This window comes from Oncorhynchus gorbuscha, linkage group LG01 (genome assembly GCF_021184085.1).
Source record: "Oncorhynchus gorbuscha isolate QuinsamMale2020 ecotype Even-year linkage group LG01, OgorEven_v1.0, whole genome shotgun sequence".
NCBI classification, from domain to species: domain Eukaryota; kingdom Metazoa; phylum Chordata; class Actinopteri; order Salmoniformes; family Salmonidae; genus Oncorhynchus; species Oncorhynchus gorbuscha.
Genome location: NC_060173.1, coordinates 119530498 through 119549517, shown reverse-complemented (window position 1 = coordinate 119549517; position 19020 = coordinate 119530498). Strand labels below are relative to the sequence as shown.

The window sequence follows — 19020 nt, the reverse complement described above, 5'->3', positions numbered from 1 at the left end:
ATACGAGATTTCATCCTGATTGTATTTACATATCTGTTTTAAAGATGTGAATTAGTTAAAGATGCACCATGTTGAAAACCACTATTTCCTGGTTGCTAAAATTGTAATCGTTCGACCTAATTGTCAGTTTGTGACTAAACAAGCAAGTATAATGTACAGAATCATCGTACCATCTAAACCACTGTGAAATATCTTTTCCAAAACCACACATTTTGTATTTTCAACAGTTTGAAGCTGGTGTACAAAAGACCCCAAAATGAAGAACGGGGAGCAATAGAAATAGCAAACATAGAACATATCTACCGCTTCTTAGACTTGCTTTCAATGAGAAGGACAGATCTACAACACACATTTCTATGTGAATTTGGGCGGGGTCGACCCAAAAAGTGACATATTGCAGCTTTTAGATAGAGGTCTCTAGTTTTCATGAAATAACAAGTCAATTGATAGATTTGGTGCCACAGGTAGACCGTTGCCTGGACTGTATTGCATGAATCTCAGAACCACATTGTATCATGGCTAAAGTAAAGGGAGATTTAATATAGGTTCTTACATGGTCCTCAGGCTGGAAATAGCTAAGAAATCATAGAATGGGTGGCATTAAGGAGGGCTCCTCCCAGAAACCCAGGAGACCTGAAGCTCCACCCCTCAGTTACAGGTACAGCTCCTCCCAGAAACCTAGGAGACCTGAAGCTCCACCCCTCAGTTACAGGTACAGCTCCTCCCAGAAACCCAGGAGACCTGAAGCTCCACCCCTCAGTTACAGGTACAGCTCCTCCCAGAAACCCAGGAGACCTGAAGCTCCACCCCTCAGTTACAGGTACAGCTCCTCCCAGAAACCTAGGAGACCTGAAGCTCCACCCCTCAGTTACAGGTACAGCTCCTCCCAGAAACCCAGGAGACCTGAAGCTCCACCCCTCAGTTACAGGTACAGCTCCTCCCAGAAACCCAGGAGACCTGAAGCTCCACCCCTCAGTTACAGGTACAGCTCCTCCCAGAAACCCAGGAGACCTGAAGCTCCACCCCTCAGTTACAGGTACAGCTCCTCCCAGAAACCTAGGAGACCTGAAGCTCCACCCCTCAGTTACAGGTACAGCTCCTCCCAGAAACCCAGGAGACCTGAAGCTCCACCCCTCAGTTACAGGTACAGCTCCTCCCAGAAACCTAGGAGACCTGAAGCTCCACCCCTCAGTTACAGGTACAGCTCCTCCCAGAAACCCAGGAGACCTGAAGCTCCACCCCGCATTTACAGGTACAGCTCCTCCCAGAAACCTAGGAGACCTGAAGCTCCACCCCTCAGTTACAGGTACAGCTCCTCCCAGAAACCCAGGAGACCTGAAGCTCCACCCCTCAGTTACAGGTACAGCTCATCACCTGTGAAACCCAGAAGACCTGAAGCTCCACCCCTCAGTTACAGGTACAGCTCATCACCTGTGAAACCCAGAAGACCTGAAGCTCCACCCCTCAGTTACAGGTACAGCTCATCACCTGTGAAACCCAGAAGACCTGAAGCTCCACCCCTCAGTTACAGGTACAGCTCATCACCTGTGAAACCCAGAATACCTGAAGCTCCACCCCTCAGTTACAGGTATAGCTCATCACCTGTGATCAGAGATTGAGGGAAAAAAATGATAATACCACAAAATGATATCAATTACTCTCATTCAATCAACTACTGAAGAATACCGGGTCAGGGCGTAGTGATGAAAGCATATAACTGTAAATTGATGAAGTGATTAATGACAGTTTCCAGTATAATGAAAGATCAACAGAAACCCTCATACTCCTCCTGTCTGAACGGAGATGGCAGGCACACCATGAAGGTCTCCCTTCACAATTAGGCCTACTACTATCTGTATAATAAACCCATGAGTGTTGTAGACTTAGGGTCGTACAATTCTGGGTTTCCTTCCATAAATTCCCAGTTTTTTTTCTGAAATCCTGGTTGGAGGTTTTCTGGAATAAGGATTTCTGGAAAACCAGGGAATTTATTGAATGTTCCCAGAATTTCGCAACCCGGTGGAGACCGCAGAACAGGGCTGTTCAATGTCGGTCCTGAGGTGCCAAAACACTTTCGATTTCCATCCTCTCCTTCTAATCAGGGACTTTAACCTGGAGACCAGGTGGGACACAAAAAACAGATGTGTTTCTACCCTCCAGGACGGGACGTGAACTTCCCCAGAAGAATTACAACTGTATTTTGTCCTATTGATCACTAGATGGCGATGTAACACTGAAGTATAAAGAACTCTCAAGCAGTCAGAGAGCCATCAGTCAAAGACTTTCATGCTGCCATCATACTACGGGTGAATGCAAGCATTTTGTGAGACTGTTCCTCAAAACCTATACCATCCCTACCTTGTCACAACACAACTGATTGGTTCAGAAATTCCACAAATTAACTTTTCACAAGGCACACCTGCTAAGTGAAATGCATTCCAGGTGACTACCTCATGAAGCTGGATGAGAGAATACCAAGAGTGTGCAACGCTGTCATCAAGAAAAATATTTTGATTTGTTTAACACTTTTTTGGTTACTAAATGATTCCATACTAGTTACTTTGATGTCTTCACTATTATTCTACAATGTAGAAAATAGTCCAAATAAAGAAAAACCCTGGAATGAGTAGGTGTGTCCAAACCCTGAGTAGGTGTGTCCAAACGTGTGACTAGTACTGTATATATGATCAAATACAACCCTTAGAATCAACTATAAAAGACTACCAGAACCCACTGGATTCTCCAATTACATTGAATGAACTACAGGACAAAATACAAACCCTACAACCCAGAAACACCTATGGGGTTGATGGTATCATTTCATTATGGTAAATGAAATGATAAAATACACAGACCACAAATTCCAATTGGCTATGCTTCAACTCTTTAACATCATCCTCAGCTCTGGAATCTTCCCCAATATTTGTAACCAAGGACTGATCACCCCAATCCACCAAATTGGAGACAAATTTGACCCCAATAACTACCATGGAATATGCGTCAACAGCAACCTTGGGAAAATCCTCCGCATTATCATTAACAGCAGACTCGTACATTTTCTCAATGAAAACAATGTACTGAGCAAATGTCTAATGGACTTTTTACCAAATTATCGTACAAAAGACCTGAGACTGGGACGGAGATTTGTCTTCCAACAAGACTATGATCCAAAACATAAAGCAAAATCTACAATGGAATGGTTCAAAAATAAGCATATCCAGGTGTTAGAATGGCCAAGTCAAAGTCCAAGCCTGAATCCAATCGAGAATCTGTAGAAAGAACTGAAAACTGCTGTTCACAAATGCTCTCCTTCCAACCTCACTGAGCTCGAGCTGTTTTGCAAGGAGGAATGGGAAAAAAATTCAGTCTCTCGATGTGCAAAACTGATAGAGACATACCCCAAGTGACTTACAGCTGTAATCGCAGCAAAAGGTGGCGCTACAAAGTATTAACTTAAGGGGGCTGAATAATTTTGCACGCCCAATTTTTCAGTTTTTAATTTGTTAAAAAAGTTTGAAATATCCAATAAATGTCGTTCCACTTCATGATTGTGTCCCACTTGTTGTTGATTCTTCACAAAAAACTACAGTTTTATATCTTTATGTTTGAAGCCTGAAATGTGGCAAAAGGTCGCAAAGTTCAAGGGGGCCGAATACTTTCGCAAGGCACTGTACATAATATGATATTTGTAATGTCTTTATGCTTTTGGAACTTCTGTGAGTGTAATGTTTACTGTTAATTTTTATTGTTTATTTCACTTTTGTATATTATCTACCTCACTTGCTTTGACAATGTTAACATATGTTTCCCATGTCAATAAAGTGTGTGTGGCCTGGGCTGTGTGGCTGTGTGGCCTGGGCTGTGTGGCCTGGGCTGTGTGGCCTGGGCTGTGTGGCTGTGTGGCCTGGGCTGTGTGGCCTGGGCTGTGTGGCCTGGGCTGTGTGGCCTGGGCTGTGTGGCCTGGGCTGTGTGGCTGTGTGGCCTGGGCTGTGTGGCCTGGGCTGTGTGGCCTGGGCTGTGTGGCTGTGTGGCCTGGGCTGTGTGGCTGTGTGGCCTGGGCTGTGTGGCCTGGGCTGTGTGGCCTGGGCTGTGGGGCCTGGGCTGTGTGGCCTGGGCTGTGTGGCCTGGGCTGTGTGGCCTGGGCTGTGGGGCCTGGGCTGTGTGGCCTGGGCTGTGTGGCCTGGGCTGTGGGGCTGTGTGCCTGTGTGGCTGTGTGGCCTGGGCTGTGTGGCCTGGGCTGTGTGGCTGTGTGGCCTGGGCTGTGTGGCCTGGGCTGTGTGGCTGTGTGGCCTGGGCTGTGGGGTTGTGGGGTTGTGGGGCTGTGTGGCTGTGGGGCTGTGAACCCAGTGGTACTACAGAGGAGTGCTATGCTAACATCATGAACCCAGTGGTACTACAGAGGAATGCTATGCTAACATCATGAACCCAGTGGTACTACAGAGGAATGCTATGCTAACATCATGAACCCAGTGGTACTACAGAGGAATGCTATGCTAACCATAGAGCATGTTTTTCTTCTCTGGATGGTCACTGGCCAGTGAGTCAGATGAGCTGAATCCATCTTACTGGCCAAGTAGTGACTGAGAGACCAGATTACTGTCTGACCTCCAACATGAACCAGAGCTATACTCTAATAACTTCAAAGCTCAGACAGGACAAACAGAGAGGGTGTTTGGGGCAGTTCAGGGCTGTTTGGGGCAGTTCAGGGCTGTTTGGGGCAGTTCAGGGCTGTTTGGGGCAGTTCAGGCGGCAGGTAGCCTAGTGGTTGTGAGCGTTGTACCAGCGAAAGGGCGCTGGTTTCGAATCCCCGATCCGAGTAGGTGAACAATCTGCCGAAGTGCCCTTGAGCAAGGCAGTGAACTCTAGCTGTTCCTGTAAGTCGTTCTGGAAAAGAATGTCTGCTAAATGACTAACATGGAGGCTGCTGAGAGGAGGACGGCTCAGATGACTAAGATGGAGGCTGCTGAGAGGAGGACGGCTCAGATGACTAAGATGGAGGCTGCTGAGAGGAGGACGGCTCAGATGACTAAGATGGAGGCTGCTGAGAGGAGGACGGCTCAGATGACTAAGATGGAGGCTGCTGAGAGGAGGACGGCTCAGATGACTAACATGTCACCTACTAATATATAGGTCAAATGAAATAACATTTTATTGGTCACATGGTCAGCAGATGTTATTGGTCACATGGTTAGCAGGTGTTATTGGTCACATGGTCAGCAGATGTTATTGGTCACATGGTTAGCAGGTGTTATTGGTCACATGGTTAGCAGGTGTTATTGGTCACATGGTTAGCAGGTGTTATTGGTCGCATGGTTAGTAGATGTTATTGGTCGCATGGTCAGCAGATGTTATTGGTCACATGGTTAGCAGATGTTATTGGTCACATGGTTAGCAGATGTTATTGGTCACATGGTTAGCAGATGTTATTGGTCACATGGTTAGCAGGTGTTATTGGTCACATGGTTAGCAGGTGTTATTGGTCACATGGTTAGCAGGTGTTATTGGTCACATGGTTAGGGTTGGTGTTAGGGTTAGCAGGTGTTATTGGTCACATGGTTAGCAGATGTTATTGGTCACATGGTTAGCAGACGTACAGGGCAGGTCAGGGCAGGGCAGTACAGGGCAGGTCAGGGCAGTGCAGGGCAGGTCAGGGCAGTGCAGGGCAGGGCAGTACAGGGCAGGTCAGGGCAGTGCAGGGCAGGTCAGGGCAGTACAGTACAGGTTAGGGTGGTACAGTACAGGTCAGGGCAGGTCAGGTCAGGTCAGGGCAGTACAGGGCAGGTCAGGGCAGGGCAGTGCAGGGCAGGTTAGGGCAGTACAGGGCAGGTCAGGGCAGTACAGGGCAGGTTAGGGCAGTACAGGGCAGGTTAGGGCAGTACAGGGCAGGTTAGGGCAGTACAGTACAGGTTAGGGTGGTACAGGTCAGGTCAGGGCAGTACAGGGCAGGTCAGGGCAGTACAGGTCAGGGCAGGGCAGGGCAGGGTAGGGCAGGGCAGGGCAGGGCAGTACAGGGCAGGGCAGGGCAGGGCAGGGCAGGGCAGGGCAGGGCAGGGCAGGGCAGTACAGGGCAGGGCAGGGCAGGGCAGGGCAGGGCAGGGCAGGTCAGGGCAGTACAGGGCAGGTCAGGGCAGTACAGGGCAGGTCAGGGCAGGTCAGGGCAGGTCAGGGCAGTACAGGGCAGGTCAGGGCAGTACAGGGCAGGGCAGTACAGGGCAGGACAGGTCAGGGCAGTACAGGTCAGGGCAGGGCAGTACAGGGCAGGGCAGGGCAGTACAGGGCAGTACAGGGCAGGGCAGGGCAGCATAGGGCAGGGCAGGGCAGTACAGGGCAGGGCAGGTCAGGGCAGGGCAGGGCAGGGCAGGTCAGGGCAGGGCAGGGCAGGGCAGGGCAGGGCAGGGCAGGGCAGGGCAGGGTAGGTCAGGGCAGTACAGGGCAGTACAGGGCAGGACAGGTCAGGGCAGTACAGGGCAGGGCAGGTCAAGGCAGTACAGGGCAGTACAGGGCAGGGTAGGTCAGAGCAGTACAGGGCAGGGCAGGTCAGGGCAGTACAGGGCAGATCAGGGCAGTACAGGGCAGGGCAGGTCAAGGCAGTACAGGGCAGGTCAGGGCAGGTCAGGTCAGGTCAGGGCAGGTCAGGGCAGGTCAGGTCAGGTCAGGGCAGTACAGGGCAGATCAGGGCAGTACAGGGCAGGGCAGGTCAAGGCAGTACAGGGCAGGTCAAGGCAGTACAGGTCAGGGCAGTACAGGGCAGGGCAGTACAAGGCAGGTTAGGTGGACGTGGTCTTCTCAGTCACTGAGTGGTCACCGGCCAGTGACTCAGAGATGATCCCAGCTTATTGGCTGAGCTATAAACTACCAGTCAGACAGGCGACTCTCAGGACCTCAGGGTAGTCACAGTGTTGTGTTCATGATCCTCAGTTAGCTCTGGGAGACACAACAATGCCTATAACACAGCCAGGTGGCTCATGATTCAGACCTACTTGAATGGATATCCTGTAGGTTATAAGGTCAGTCTTAACGTGTTTAAAGTTGTTTATATTTCCTGTACATGACTGTTTCCTCTCATTCCTGGTTACCATGGTACGATGAAAACAATGCTACAAAGGCTATGATTAGACTGAGGGGGCTGTGCTGTCTGTGTGGGAGAGAATATGTGGTCTTAGTAAACAGGATGTTGCCTTGATGAGGGACAGACCATGGGAAGAGAATAAGAGGATGACTGGTCCTAATGGTTCCTGGTGGCTCCGTCCCAAATGGAACCCTATGTAGTGTTACCATGGTTCCTGGTCTAAAGTAGTGCACTACACAGGGATGACATTTGGGATGCAAACCCAATGCCTCAGCACGGAGGAAGTTACGGTATGTGCTGTGTGAAAGTATGCAATAGGCCTAAATGTGGTGAGATCGTGTGACAGTCAACCGCTTAGAGGCCTGTTAGCTGGGTGTCTGTTCACCATGCTGATGGACTGCTGGGTGTCTGTTCACCATGCTGATGGACTGATGGGTGTCTGTTCACCATGCTGATGGACTGCTGGGTGTCTGTTCACCATGCTGATGGACTGATGGGTGTCTGTTCACCATGCTGATGGACTGCTGGGTGTCTGTTCACCATTCTGATGGACTGATGGGTGTCTGTTTACCATGCTGATGGACTGCTGGGTGTCTGTTCACCATGTCACTGTATTCTTTATATAGTGCTATATTATTTACCAGGTCCCTGAGGGGACAGGAAGCCCTGAGGGGACAGGAAGCCCTGAGGGAACAGGAAGCCCTGAGGGGACAGGAAGCCCTGAGGGAACAGGAAGCTCTTAGGGAACAGGAAGCCCTCAGGGAACAGGAATCCCTGAGGGAACAGGAAGCCCTGAGGGAACAGGAAGCCCTCTGGGAACAGGAAGCCCTTAAGGAACAGGAAGCCCTTAGGGAACAGGAAGCCCTCTGGGAACAGGAAGCCCTTAAGGAACAGGAAGCCCTTAAGGAACAGGAAGCCCTCTGGGAACAGGAAGCCCTCTGGGAACAGGAAGCCCTCTGGGAACAGGAAGCCCTCTGGGAACAGGAAGCCCTTAAGGAACAGGAAGCCCTTAGGGAACAGGAAGCCCTCAGGGAACAGGAAGCCCTCAGGGAACAGGAAGCCCTCAGGGAACAGGAAGCCCTCAGGGAACAGGAAGCCCTCAGGGAACAGGAAGCCCTCAGGGAACAGGAAGCCCTTAGGGAACAGGAAGCCCTCAGGGAACAGGAAGCCCTCAGGGAACAGGAAGCCCTCAGGGAACAGGAAGCCCTTAGGGAACAGGAAGCCCTCAGGGAACAGGAAGCCCTCAGGGAACAGGAAGCCCTTAGGGAAAAGGAAGCCCTCAGGGAACAGGAAGCCCTCAGGGAACAGGAAGCCCTCAGGGAACAGGAAGCCATTTGGGACACATCCTGTGGATGGATGCATCAATCAATCCCATGTATATTTATAAAGCCCTGTCTACATCTACTTAGTATCAAATCAAATGGATTTATAAATGGATTTGCCAGTAGATTGTCGACTTGATTCATGATGATGACCGCTAGCTGAGATTTTGAATGTAAGATGTTGACATGATCAGTCCAATCAAAGCTACTGTAGATATAACGTGATTTGAGGTCATTTTATCTGTGGCCAATGACCTTGAGCCTTCTTGGAAGGCCACTTGTAGCATAACTCAATGGCAGGACCCAAAGGGCTGACATTTTGGATGTTTACCTTTACTAAGCACTGAAACTTGGCGATGACGTACTGTCCTCATGAGTGACAGAACACTGAGCCAATCACGGCGCAATGCTACTACTTTCTGCTGGTTCGCCCCACCACCACAGAAACCACTGAGTCAGGCTGAATCACCTGCATTTTGGAGCTGCTTTACTCAAGAAAACAAAGAATGTTTGTATGCGGCTTTATTAACTTAATGATATATATATATATATATTTTTGACATTGTTTGCAAACTGATATGTGACACGTATTACTTCCAAAATAACATGCAAAACAGGCAAGTCCCCCAAAAAATATTTGTATTTTTATTTATTTTTGCTAAACATGTGGCCAGTGGCTACACCCCCAGTCAAATTCCACGTGGCCGTTTAGTCACGGTAATTCGTCTTCTCCCAGCTCTGATGCTGCTGATGGTCATTAGTAGCCCACCAAACTGGCTACCTGCCTGGTACTCAGCACTCTATTGTCTCACTAATCCCTTTTACGTCAATACAAATGGATTAGAAAATCTAATCAAACACTTCATGAGAGCTCATGTTGCGCAACATTTATATAGGCTATACAGTGTGTTGATGGACTCTATTAAAAATGGTTTGTGCAACTCAATATTAGGAAGGTGTTCTTAATGTTTTATACACTCAGTGCATATGGTGGAATGTATAAACATTAGGGACAGTATACAAATAGAAAATGTGTGGACAGCAGTAGTTATATAGGATGAACTAGAATACAGTATATACATATGAAGTGGACAGCAGGATGAACCATGACTAGAATACAGTATATACATATGAAGTGGACAGCAGGATGAACCATGACTAGAATACAGTATATACATATGAAGTGGACAGCAGGATGAACCATGACTAGAATACAGTATATCTGCTAGCCATCTCCTAAACAGGTGTTCTACTCTGCTAGCCAGCACCTCTCCGAAACAGGTGTTCTACTCTGCTAGCCAGCACCTCTCCTAAACAGGTGTTCTACTCTGCTAGCCAGCACCTCTCCTAAACAGGTGTTCTACTCTGCTAGCCAGCACCTCTCCTAAACAGGTGTTCCACTCTGCTAGCCAGCACCTCTCCTAAACAGGTATAGTTACTCCCAGACTAATATGAGTCATCTCACAGACACACGTTAGCTAGCTACCTAAAACACACATGTATAGTTACTCAAAGTAATTTGAGTCATCAAGCCAAAGTCATTCCTTTACTCTTTGTCATCATCGTCAAAACATCTCTCCAGTTTTGCTCCTAATGAGAGGCACTGAGTCTAGCTAAGCTAATTAGCTATCTAGTTGTGACGTTAGACTACAGTACATTTTTGGTATAGCAAACACAACTAGCTATCTAGCTGTAATGTTAGACTACAGTACATTTTTGGTATAGCAAACACAACTAGCTATCTAGTTGTGACGTTAGACTACAGTACATTGTTGGTATAGCAAACACAACTAGCTATCTAGCTGTAATGTTAGACTACAGTACATTGTTGGTATAGCAAACACAACTAGCTAGCTTTTTAGTAATGTAGCAGACACTCTTATCAAATCAAATAATTTAGCAGGCGCTCTTATCCAGTGCGACTTATGTGAGTGCATATTTTCTTACTGAAACACCTCTCATCACTAATCATTATGTCTGAAACACCTCATCACTAATCATTATGTCTGAAACACCTCATCACTCATCATTATGTCTGAAACACCTCTCATCACTAATCATTATGTCTGAAACACCTCTCATCACTAATCATTATGTCTGAAACACCTCATCACTAATCATTATGTCTGAAACACCTCTCATCACTAATCATTATGTCTGAAACACCTCATCACTCATCATTATGTCTGAAACACCTCATCACTCATCATTATGTCTGAAACACCTCTCATCACTAATCATTATGTCTGAAACACCTCTCATCACTAATCATTATGTCTGAAACACCTCTCATCACTCATCATTATGTCTGAAACACCTCTCATCACTCATCATTATGTCTGAAACACCTCATCACTAATCATGTCTGAAACACCTCATCACTAATCATTATGTCTGAAACACCTCTCATCACTAATCATTATGTCTGAAACACCTCATCACTAATCATTATGTCTGAAACACCTCTCATCACTCATCATTGTCTGAAACACCTCATCACTAATCATTATGTCTGAAACACCTCTCATCACTCATCATTGTCTGAAACACCTCATCACTAATCATTATGTCTGAAACACCTCATCACTCATCATTATGTCTGAAACACCTCATCACTAATCATTATGTCTGAAACACCTCTCATCACTAATCATTATGTCTGAAACACCTCTCATCACTAATCATTATGTCTGAAACACCTCTCATCACTAATCATTATGTCTGAAACACCTCATCACTAATCATTATGTCTGAAACACCTCTCATGTTATGCAGGTGAATGAGGACCCAAAAGCGACTTGGCGAAAACAGAGTCTTTAATCCAGTAAAGTAAATCTACAATCATAAAGCATAATTCCACTCGTAATGACGAGAACAGACTGGAGACTCGATCATGAACTGCAGGTTGCCTCGGGAAGGCACTTGAACGTAGCAGACTCAGACACCTGCTCACCACGCAGCATCTGAGGGAAACACGACACGACAGGGCGATACACAGACACAGCACGGTGAACAATAGACAAGGATCCGACAGGGCAGAAACGGAAAACAAGGGGAGAAATAGGGACTCTAATCAGGGAAAAAGATAGGGAACAGGTGTGGGAAGACTAAATGATTGATTAGGGGAATAGGAACAGCTGGGAGCAGGAACGGAACGATAGAGAGAAGAGAGAGAGGAAGGGAGAGAGAAAAAGGGGAACGAACCTAAAAAGACCAGCAGGGGGAAAACGAACAGAGGGAAAAGCAAAATGACAAGACAATAAGACAAAACATGACATCTCATCACTAATCATTATGTCTGAAACACCTCTCATCACTCATCATTATGTCTGAAACACCTCATCACTAATCATTATGTCTGAAACACCTCTCATCACTAATCATTATGTCTGAAACACCTCTCATCACTAATCATTATGTCTGAAACACCTCTCATCACTCATCATTATGTCTGAAACACCTCATCACTAATCATTATGTCTGAAACACCTCATCACTAATCATTATGTCTGAAACACCTCTCATCACTAATCATTATGTCTGAAACACCTCTCATCACTAATCATTATGTCTGAAACACCTCATCACTAATCATTATGTCTGAAACACCTCTCATCACTAATCATTATGTCTGAAACACCTCTCATCACTCATCATTATGTCTGAAACACCTCATCACTAATCATTATGTCTGAAACACCTCATCACTAATCATTATGTCTGAAACACCTCTCATCACTAATCATTATGTCTGAAACACCTCTCATCACTAATCATTATGTCTGAAACACCTCTCATCACTAATCATTATGTCTGAAACACCTCATCACTAATCATTATGTCTGAAACACCTCATCACTCATCATTATGTCTGAAACACCTCTCATCACTAATCATTATGTCTGAAACACCTCTCATCACTCATCATTATGTCTGAAACACCTCATCACTAATCATTATGTCTGAAACACCTCTCATCACTAATCATTATGTCTGAAACACCTCTCATCACTCATCATTATGTCTGAAACACCTCATCACTCATCATTATGTCTGAAACACCTCATCACTCATCATTATGTCTGAAACACCTCATCACTCATCATTATGTCTGAAACACCTCATCACTAATCATTATGTCTGAAACACCTCATCACTCATCATTATGTCTGAAACACCTCATCACTCATCATTATGTCTGAAACACCTCATCACTAATCATTATGTCTGAAACACCTCATCACTCATCATTATGTCTGAAACACCTCTCATCACTAATCATTATGTCTGAAACACCTCATCACTAATCATTATGTCTGAAACACCTCTCATCACTAATCATTATGTCTGAAACACCTCATCACTAATCATTATGTCTGAAACACCTCATCACTAATCATTATGTCTGAAACACCTCATCACTCATCATTATGTAGGGAGACTGTAAAAACACTCCACATAGTGTTTAGTGGTGAAGTTTCCCTTTAAGAGGCTCGGTCTTGGACAGAGGAACATCATTTGTGGTAAACACATGTTGGGCCACAACAGAGATGGACTATAAATGTTGCAACAGGCTTTGACCACTGACTGCAGTAGGCTCCATCAGCAGACCCACAGCCGTTACCGGGAATCAGTCAGTCTGACTGGTCTAGTCTGGACAGAGAATGAGGTGAATTAGGAGATCAGGGCCCATATTCAAGCAGCGTCTCATACTGCTGATCTAGGATCAGATTCTTCTCTGTCCTTATAATCCCATTCATTATCATCTAAATGACAATACTGGTCCTAGATCAGCACTCCCTTTGTGAGGAACACTGACACAGAACCAGTTAAGGAATGCACAGCTCTGACACCTCCTATACCTACCTGATAGCTCCTATACCTACCTGATAGTTCCTATACCTACCTGATAGTTCCTATATACCTACCTGATAGTTCCTATATACCTACCTGATAGCTCCTATACCTACCTGATAGTTCCTATACCTACCTGATAGTTCCTATATACCTACCTGATAGTTCCTATATACCTACCTGATAGCTCCTATACCTACCTGATAGTTCCTATACCTACCTGATAGTTCCTATATACCTACCTGATAGTTCCTATACCTACCTGATAGCTCCTATTCCTACCTGATAGTTCCTATATACCTACCTGATAGTTCCTATACCTACCTGATAGTTCCTATATACCTACCTGATAATTCCTATACCTACCTGATAATTCCTTTACCTACCTGATAGTTCCTATATACCTACCTGATAGTTCCTATACCTACCTGATAGCTCCTATACCTACCTGATAGTTCCTATATACCTACCTGATAGTTCCTATATACCTACCTGATAGCTCCTATACCTACCTGATAGCTCCTATATACCTACCTGATAGTTCCTATATACCTACCTGATAGTTCCTATACCTACCTGATAGTTCCTATACCTACCTGATAGTTCCTATATACCTACCTGATAGTTCCTATATACCTACCTGATAGTTCCTATATACCTACCTGATAGTTCCTATATACCTACCTGATAGTTCCTATATACCTACCTGATAGCTCATATACCTACCTGATAGCTCCTATACCTACCTGATAATTCCTATACCTACCTGATAATTCCTATACCTACCTGATAGCTCCTATTCCTACCTGATAGTTCATATACCTACCTGATAGTTCCTATACCTACCTGATAGTTCCTATACCTACCTGATAGTTCCTATACCTACCTGATAGTTCCTATACCTACCTGATAGTTCCTATACCTACCTGATAGTTCCTATACCTACCTGATAGTTCCTATTCCTACCTGATAGTTCATATACCTACCTGATAATTCCTATACCTACCTGATAGTTCCTATACCTACCTGATAGCTCCTATTCCTACCTGATAGCTCCTTTACCTACCTGATAGTTCCTATTCCTACCTGATAGCTCCTATTCCTACCTGATAGTTCCTATTCCTACCTGATAGCTCCTATACCTACCTGATAATTCCTTTACCTACCTGATAGCTCCTATTCCTACCTGATAGCTCCTATTCCTACCTGATAGCTCCTTTACCTACCTGGCACTGACACGTGTACTGTTGCTATATTCAGACAGCTTCTCAGAGTGCCAGTGCTGATCTAGGAACAGTTTTGCCTTTTAGATCATAATGAATATGATTATAAGGAAAGGGGGTACCTGATCCCAGATCAGCACTGCCACTCTGAGACGCTTTATGAATATGGGCCCATAGCCCTGACCCTGATACCTACCTGGCATGGGAACAGATGTGGGATTCCTTCATATTTACCTCTGATGGCATCTGGTCATGTTGATAATTGTATTCTGCTAAAGTCAAGACAACAGTTTAGTGAACGAGAACATTTAACATTTACATTTAAGTCATTTAGCAGACGCTCTTATCCAGAGCGACTTACAAATTGGTGCATTCACCTTATGACATCCAGTGGAACAGTCACTTTACAATAGTGCATCTAAATCTTTTAAGGGGGGGGTGAGAAGGATTACTTTATCCTATCCTAGGTATTCCTTAAAGAGGTGGGGTTTCAGGTGTCTCCGGAAGGTGGTGATTGACTCCGCTGTCCTGGCGTCGTGAGGGAGTTTGTTCCACCATTGGGGGGCCAGAGCAGCGAACAGTTTTGACTGGGCTGAGCGGGAACTGTACTTCCTCAGTGGTAGGGAGGCGAGCAGGCCAGAGGTGGATGAACGCAGTGCCCTTGTTTGGGTGTAGGGCCTGATCAGAGCCTGGAGGTACTGAGGTGCCGTTCCCCTCACAGCTCCGTAGGCAAGCACCATGGTCTTGTAGCGGATGCGAGCTTCAACTGGAAGCCAGTGGAGAACACACAGCGAAAGAAGGAGAAACACATTAATGGAGCACAGGTCAACTCAGGTATGCAAAGTAAAACAGGAAGTGTCTCTGCCTCCATTTATTATGATAGAAAAGCAGTTTATCTGGCGACTTGGTGTTTAGATACAGCCAACAACATCCCCACCGCAGACAGCACACAGGTCAGCACAGGTTATTTCAGCCAATTATTCGCTACAAATCACATGCAATGAGCATGACAACTTCAACAAGCAGACAGTTATTATGGTGTTGGGGCATCCAGAGTCTGATAGAGGATCCGTACAGACTACTCCATTATGGGGCATCCAGAGTCTGATAGTGGATCCGTACAGGCTACTCCATTATGGTGTTGGGGCATCCAGAGTCTGATAGAGGATCCGTACAGACTACTCCATTATGGAGCATCCAGAGTCTGATAGTGGATCCGTACAGGCTACTCCATTATGGTGTTGGGGCATCCAGAGTCTGATAGTGGATCTGTACAGGCTACTCCATTATGGTGTTGGGGCATCCAGAGTCTGATAGAGGATCCGTACAGACTACTCCATTATGGGGCATCCAGAGTCTGATAGTGGATCCGTACAGACTACTCCATTATGGAGCATCCAGAGTCTGATAGTGGATCCGTACAGGCTACTCCATTATGGTGTTGGGGCATCCAGAGTCTGATAGAGGATCCGTACAGACTACTCCATTATGGAGCATCCAGAGTCTGATAGTGGATCTGTACAGACTACTCCATTATGGAGCATCCAGAGTCTGATAGTGGATCTGTACAGACTACTCCATTATGGAGCATCCAGAGTCTGATAGTGGATCTGTACAGACTACTCCATTATGGAGCATCCAGAGTCTGATAGTGGATCTGTACAGACTACTCCATTATGGTGTTGGAGCATCCAGAGTCTGATAGAGGATCCGTACAGACTACTCCATTATGGAGCATCCAGAGTCTGATAGTGGATCTGTACAGACTACTCCATTATGGAGCATCCAGAGTCTGATAGTGGATCTGTACAGACTACTCCATTATGGAGCATCCAGAGTCTGATAGTGGATCCATACAGACTACTCCATTATGGTGTTCGAGCATCCAGAGTCTGATAGTGGATCCCTACAGACTACTCCATTATGGAGCATCCAGAGTCTGATAGTGGATCCCTACAGACTACTCCATTATGGAGCATCCAGAGTCTGATAGTGGATCCCTACAGACTACTCCATTATGGAGCATCCAGAGTCTGATCTAAGTGTAGATTTTTAGAAGAACTGTTGTTGTGTATTAAGGGCCGAGGTGACTAAGGCACTGTTTAGTAATACAGCAATATTACCACTTTTTTTCTCTCTCTCTGTCTCTCTCTATTTCAATTAAATTCAATTCAAGGGGCTTAATTTCTCTCTGTCTCCTATGCTCTCTCTCCCTCTCCTATTCTCTCTCTCTCTCTCCTATGCTCTCTCTCTCTCTCATATGCTCTCTCTCTCTCTCTCTCTCTCTCTCTCTCTCTCTCTCTCTCTCTCTCTCTCTCTCTCTCTCTCTCTCTCTCTCTCTCTCTCCTCCCTCTCCTATGCTCTCTCTCTCCTATGCTCTCTCTCCCTCTCCTATGCTCTCTCTCCTATGCTCTCTCTCCCTCTCCTATGCTCTCTCATATGCTCTCTCTCTCTCTCCTATGCTCTCTCTCCCTCTCCTATGCTCTCTCTCATATGCTCTCTCTCTCTCTCCTATGCTCTCTCCCTCTCCTATGCTCTCTCTTCCTCTCCTATGGACTCTCTCTCCTATGCTCTCTCTCCTATGCTCTCTCTCCCTCTCCTATGCTCTCTCTCCCTCTCCTATTCTCTCTCTTCCTCTCCTATGGACTCTCTCTCCTATGCGCTCTCCTATGCTCTCTCTCCCTCTCCTATGCTCTCTCTCCCTCTCCTATGCTCTCTCTCCCTCTCCTATGCTCTCTCTGCCTCTCCTATGCTCTCTCTCCCTCTCCTATGGACTCTCTCCTATGCTCTCTCATATGCTCTCTCTCCCTCTCCTATGCTCTCTCTGCCTCTCCTATGCTCTCTCTCCTATGTTCTCTCTCCCTCTCCTATGCTCTCTCTGCCTCTCCTATGCTCTCTCTCCCTCTCCTATGCTCTCTCTGCCTCTCCTATGCTCTCTCTCCCTCTCCTATGCTCTCTCTCCCTCTCCTATGCTCTCTCTGCCTCTCCTATGCTCTCTCTCCTATGTTCTCTCTCCCAGTTCTTCCAGTGAAGTAAGTCAATGGCCTGGTCTCCTTTACAGCCCTGGATAACCCTGACTCTGTCCATTGAGGTACAATAACATAAGCTTAAAAAATCAGGACCGTGCTGAAAAGTACCACCGACACTGGATAGGGAGTGAGGGCCTCCCCTGCTAATCGAACATCTCATTCCAAAATCATGGACATTATTATGGAGTTGGTCACCTCTTTGCTGCTATAACATCCTCCACTCTTCTGGGAAGGCTTTCCACTAGATGTTGGAACATTGCTGCTATAACAGCCTCCACTCTTCTGGGAAGCCTTTCCACTAGATGTTGGAACATTGCTGCTATAACAGCCTCCACTCTTCTGGGAAGGCTTTCCACTAGATGTTGGAACATTGCTGCTATAACAGCCTCCACTCTTCTGGGAAGCCTTTCCACTAGATGTTGGAGCATTGCTGCTATAACAGCCTCCACTCTTCTGGGAAGGCTTTCCACGAGATGTTGGAACATTGCTGCGGGGACTTGCTTCCATTCAGCCACAAGAGCATTAGTGAGTTCGGCACTGACGTTGGGCGATTAGACCTGGCTCAATCCTCAAAGGTGTTCGATGGGGCAGAGGTCAGGGCTCTGTGCAGGCCAGTCAAGTTCTTCCACACCGATCTCAACAAACTATTTCTGTATGGACCTTGCATTGTGCATAGGGGTATTGTCATGCTGATACAGGAAAGGGCCTTCCCCAATGGATGCCACTCCAGCCAATGCTTGGCATTGCGCATTTCTTTATTTGACCTTTATTTAACTAGGCAAGTCAATTAAGAACAAATTCTTATTTTCAATGACAGCTGAGGAACAGTGGGTTAACTGGTCTAGGAACAGTGGGTTAACTGGTTTAGGAACAGTGGGTTAACTGGTCTAGGAACAGTGGGTTAACTGGTCTAGGAACAGTGGGTTAACTGGTCTAGGAACAGTGGGTTAACTGGTCTAGGAACAGTGGGTTAACTGGTTTAGGAACAGTGGGTTAACTGGTTTAGGAACAGTGGGTTAACTGGTCTAGGAACAGTGGGTTAACTGGTCTAGGAACAGTGGGTTAACTGGTCTAGGAACAGTGGGTTAACTGGTTTAGGAACAGTGGGTTAACTGGTCTAGGAACAGTGGGTTAACTGGTCTAGGAACAGTGGGTTAACTGGTCTAGGAACAGTGGGTTAACTGGTCTAGGAACAGTGGGTTAACTGGCCTAGGAACAGTGGGTTAACTGGTCTAGGAACAATGGGTTAACTGGTCTAGGAAAAATGGGTTAACTGGTCTAGGAACAGTGGGTTAACTGGTCTAGGAACAGTGGGTTAACTGGTCTAGGAACAGTGGGTTAACTGGTCTAGGAACAGTGGGTTAACTGGCCTAGGAACAGTGGGTTAACTGGTCTAGGAACAGTGGGTTAACTGGTCTAGGAACAGTGGGATAACTGGTCTAGGAACAGTGGGATAACTGGTCTAGGAACAGTGGGTTAACTGGCCTAGGAACAGTGGGTTAACTGGTCTAGGAACAGTGGGT

At 46.2% G+C, this 19020-nt stretch overlaps 1 protein-coding gene across 1 annotated transcript; it reads left to right on the top strand.

Annotated features, from left to right (window-relative positions):
* The first annotated feature begins 590 nt into the window (after window positions 1–590).
* On the top strand, window positions 591–1619 carry LOC123993282 (extensin-like). Its single transcript, XM_046295275.1, has one exon. It carries the CDS (start codon window positions 591–593, stop codon window positions 1617–1619), a length of 1029 nt encoding a protein of 342 aa, XP_046151231.1.
* Window positions 1620–19020: the final 17401 nt, after the last annotated feature.

Excerpts from the sequence above, each read along its gene's own strand:
- LOC123993282 (XM_046295275.1), top strand. The coding sequence starts at position 591 with ATGGGTGGCATTAAGGAGGGCTCCTCCCAGAAACCCAGGAGACCTGAA.